The sequence below is a fragment of the Notothenia coriiceps genome, unplaced genomic scaffold (genome assembly GCF_000735185.1).
Source record: "Notothenia coriiceps isolate Sejong01 unplaced genomic scaffold, NC01 NC01_scaffold00003339, whole genome shotgun sequence".
Classification (NCBI taxonomy): domain Eukaryota; kingdom Metazoa; phylum Chordata; class Actinopteri; order Perciformes; family Nototheniidae; genus Notothenia; species Notothenia coriiceps.
The window spans coordinates 72904-76646 of NW_011336040.1; the positions used below are offsets into that span (position 1 = coordinate 72904).

Genomic DNA, 3743 nt, shown 5'->3' on the forward strand with positions numbered 1-3743 from the left:
CCGCCTCTCTACCTTCCCCCTGTCCCTCCCCTCCCTGCTGCGCCTCTCCCTCCCTCTACTCTCCTCCTCCTCTTCCTGCTCTTCCTGCTCCGCCCCCTCCACCCGCCGCAGCCGGATGGTGAACGACAGCCGGCAGGTGCTAAAGGAGCCCGACTTCGCCCAGCTGCTGCTCCGGGACCCCAACACCCCCATCGTCAGAAAGTCCCGGGGCACCTCCACCCAGGGGACCTCCACCCACGCCTCCTCCACCCACCTGGCCATGCTGGACGAGCCCCCCAGCGGCAGCACCAGCCGGGCCGGCTCGGTCCGCAGCACCCGCTCAAAGATGAGCAGTTACCATGGCAGCCTGCACCGCAACCGTGACGACAGGTGGGTGTAGCTCTGAGATTCTGACCCCCCCCTCCCCCTCAGAGTCCACCTCCTGACGCTGTTGTTCTGTCGCAGGTACACCGCCCCCAGCTTCCGGGCGGCAGACGAGCGCCCCCCCTACGGCAGCATGCCCCGCCTCCACGACCCGCCGCGCCACTGCAGCACCACCCGCCTGGACAGCCTGTCCCGCCACGGCTCCACCCAGAGGCTGGAGAGCCAATCGAGGCACAGCAGCGTCAGGGACCTTACCAGCACCACCCAGGCTGTGCTCGGAGGCCCTGGCAACGGGATCCACCGAGTGCTGGAGGAGGACGGAGGGACCGCCTGAGCACCACCTCGATACTTCAGAGGACTGTAGAAAAGACTCTCCGTTTCTAGAAAGGGCAAGAATGTGAGGATCCACAGCGAGCCTCTCAGAGGGCGGAGGAGGTGATGGAGCGCAGAGCGGAAGCTGTCACTGATGACGTCAGCTACATCCTGCCAGAGGGTGGAGGGTGGTGTGGGTCCACACCTTAAAATGTCCTCTCAGCTTTACTCCACTCTCAAAAACTGAACTTTAAACTTTGACCAGTTTACACCCCACCATGGATTGCGTGGTGCTGATGGTGCCCTGTGAAACACTGGAGAACTCTGACAGATGCACTGGATGTTTTTGACTGTAACTGTTTGTATAAAGGACTGAGTGATGGACATTACACCGCCCTCTCTTTAGTTTGGGCGGAGGCAGGGTGTTTTTTATGGCTACATGTAAACACTTTGCACCCGTCACTGCGCCTGCATTATTATTCAGCATCAAATCGATCCCGGTTCATTAACCTGATGTTTATTCACATCCAATTTGAAACTCCACATGAAATCCAACAAATGTGCAAGAAGTGTAAGGAACAAGCGCTCTTTATATATGCTGTACATGACTCATGAACTCTATAAAAGCCTTCTCTCATTTCACATTTGTTTTGATATTGAGGTTCTTCATTGCTTGGTGTGCCGATGTAATGGCGACAGAAGCAAAGGGCCGCAACAGGAACAGAGCTGAATCCAAACTCCTGCCTTACAGTGAATAGATGATAGTCGCCCTTAAACGAGAGTGAACTCTCAGTTAGTCCGTCCTTTAAACATGTGTCCTTGCTCATATAGCTGCTGTCAAATGTTAGAGCAACATTTCCTCGAGTGGCAAATCTTGTAAAGCTGTAAAAACTTCTGCTGTTCATTTGTAATAAAGTTTTTTTTAAGAATGTACATTTGTCAGCGTAATGACCACACAGCGACACACGGGGTTGTATTTGTAACAGCCCTCCGCTTTATTGAAATACATCGGAGTCAGGTTAATATAATGAGCTCTCCACATAAGTGTGGCAGCCAGTTCCATACATTATTTTTTGTTTTGACCTTACACCTTAAATATTTTTTTTTGTGCAAAACAGATTCTACATCACCTGTAGTGGGTTATCCTCAGTAAAACGCCCAAACCGTTCAAAAAAGGAGCAAGTAAAACAACAAACCGAAAACAAAAATGATTACATCTATAACATGCAAAACTGTACAAATTATTACAAAGCAATCCTAGAAAAAAAAACAAAGTGTAATATGATATGAAAGAGCAAAAATAATATAGAAGGTACTGTAGATAAGACCTCACTGAAATGCAAAGGCGTTTGAATTTTTTTTGTTGATTTTCTTACCACTGTGGCACTCAAACCCCCTGCCAGCCTGAAAACATTTTCTCCACCTTTATCCTGCCGCCTCCACCTCTTCTGTACACTCGTCTCCTCACCTTACTTATCATTCCCATCGAGAGGAAAATAATTCATTGGTTCTTCGGACAATTCCTGAGTTTCTCTTTCCTTTAACTGGGATGTGTAGGATCAGTTTTTCTGTACAATATTGGCCGATAATAAAACACCCCCACCCCTCCCCATCCATCTAATACATTCTACAGAAACTCCAGGAGACTCACTAGCTTTTAAAATAGGTGGTTGTTTGGAATAACCACCCCCCCCCCTTTCTCTTTATATAAAATGGAATACTTCATAAAAACACTTGGAATGGGTTATTTTAGCGCCACTTGGTTTTTGTGTCCCTTTCTAACAAACACAATGGAATAGTTTAGATTCTGACAGGTCAGTATTAGAATACTGTGCGTTTTTACAGATAATACCACGTTAGAGCCACATTTTATTTAGTGTTTAATGTTGTTCCCGTACAGTTTGACCCCCTTCTGCCGTATGAAGCATTCCTGGACCGAAGCACTTTTCCATCAGGAGGTTACAGAGGCCTTTCTACTCGGGGGTGTAGACATCCAGCCCTTCCAGACAACAGGCAGCACTGAGGTTCATTCATCTGGCTTTAAGTGTTTTACATTCTCCTTTGTAGTGTTTTTTAACAAATGTGTCTTCAGAGTATACATGAGAAAGAACGTCCTCTAATGTCCTTTTTTGTTTTTGGGTTAAATCAACACTACAGTTTCTGTTCACGGAAAAGATTAGATTACATTTTCAATTCCTCCTCCGACAGTGAGGAGGAGGAGGAGCAGGACGAAGGCATAAAACACAACCTCAGCGCGTGCGCGCGCGCGTGCGTGTGTGTGCGTGTGTGTGTGTGTGTGTGTGTGTTTGTGTGTGTGTGTGATAAATGTTCACTCTACAGTAGTGTCGATCCAAACGCAAACAGAGTGGGAAAAGAAAACAACGTGTCATACATAAAATATAAAACAAATTATAAATCAATGGGTAAAAAAAAAGTGGTTTAAAATGGCTTTTTGTGTGAACACAACCCGAATCACTCTGAAAACAAAGGAAATAAGAAATAAACGTCAAGGAGGATCTTTTTGTCTCTCCTGTGTAGTTCTCTAAAGTATTTCCTTATCATATATTACTCTCTACTTTGAACCTATGTACATTATTGTGATGGGAACCTGTTGGTCAGTTTGGTTGTACAGCAAGGCGGAGCGTCTACACTATGACCATGATGTCACTCGCGTTGGACCAATGAGGAGAGAGCACAGATGTGATGATGTCCTAGTAGCTTTTTGCTGATGGTCAAAATAAAAAAATAGTATAAAGTCACTGCACTTAATATCATGAGCAAAAAAAAAAAATCCTTTCTCCTTTTTTTTTTTTTTTTTTACATTTAGAATTGTTTGCAGCACCCAAAGAGAAAGCAAAGAAAGGGGGAGTGAGGGGGGCTAAACTCCACCCGTCTGATTCTGGCCATGAAGCAAAACAAGCCTCCCTTCTAAGAATGATAAATAAATTAAAATATCGTCCCCTAAAACCCAACGGGTCCTATGTACAAGTACAAATCCTTTTCTCTCATTATAATCCTCTTCTCTTTTTGTTGCATCGTGAGGCTTTTGAGTCTCTGAATGAATCTCA

The 3743-nt window shown here is 46.0% G+C and overlaps 1 protein-coding gene across 1 annotated transcript in view; it reads left to right on the forward strand.

The window, feature by feature from the left end:
- LOC104941384 (frizzled-3-like) overlaps positions 1-3466 on the forward strand; it is an 18728-nt gene extending 15262 nt beyond the window's left edge. The window contains exons 6-7 of the mRNA XM_010766475.1: positions 112-369; positions 445-3466. Coding sequence (XP_010764777.1) covers positions 112-369; positions 445-697 — 511 coding nt within the window. The 3' untranslated portion in view covers positions 698-3466. The remainder of the gene's footprint in view (positions 1-111; positions 370-444) is intronic.
- The last annotated feature ends 277 nt before the right edge of the window (positions 3467-3743 follow it).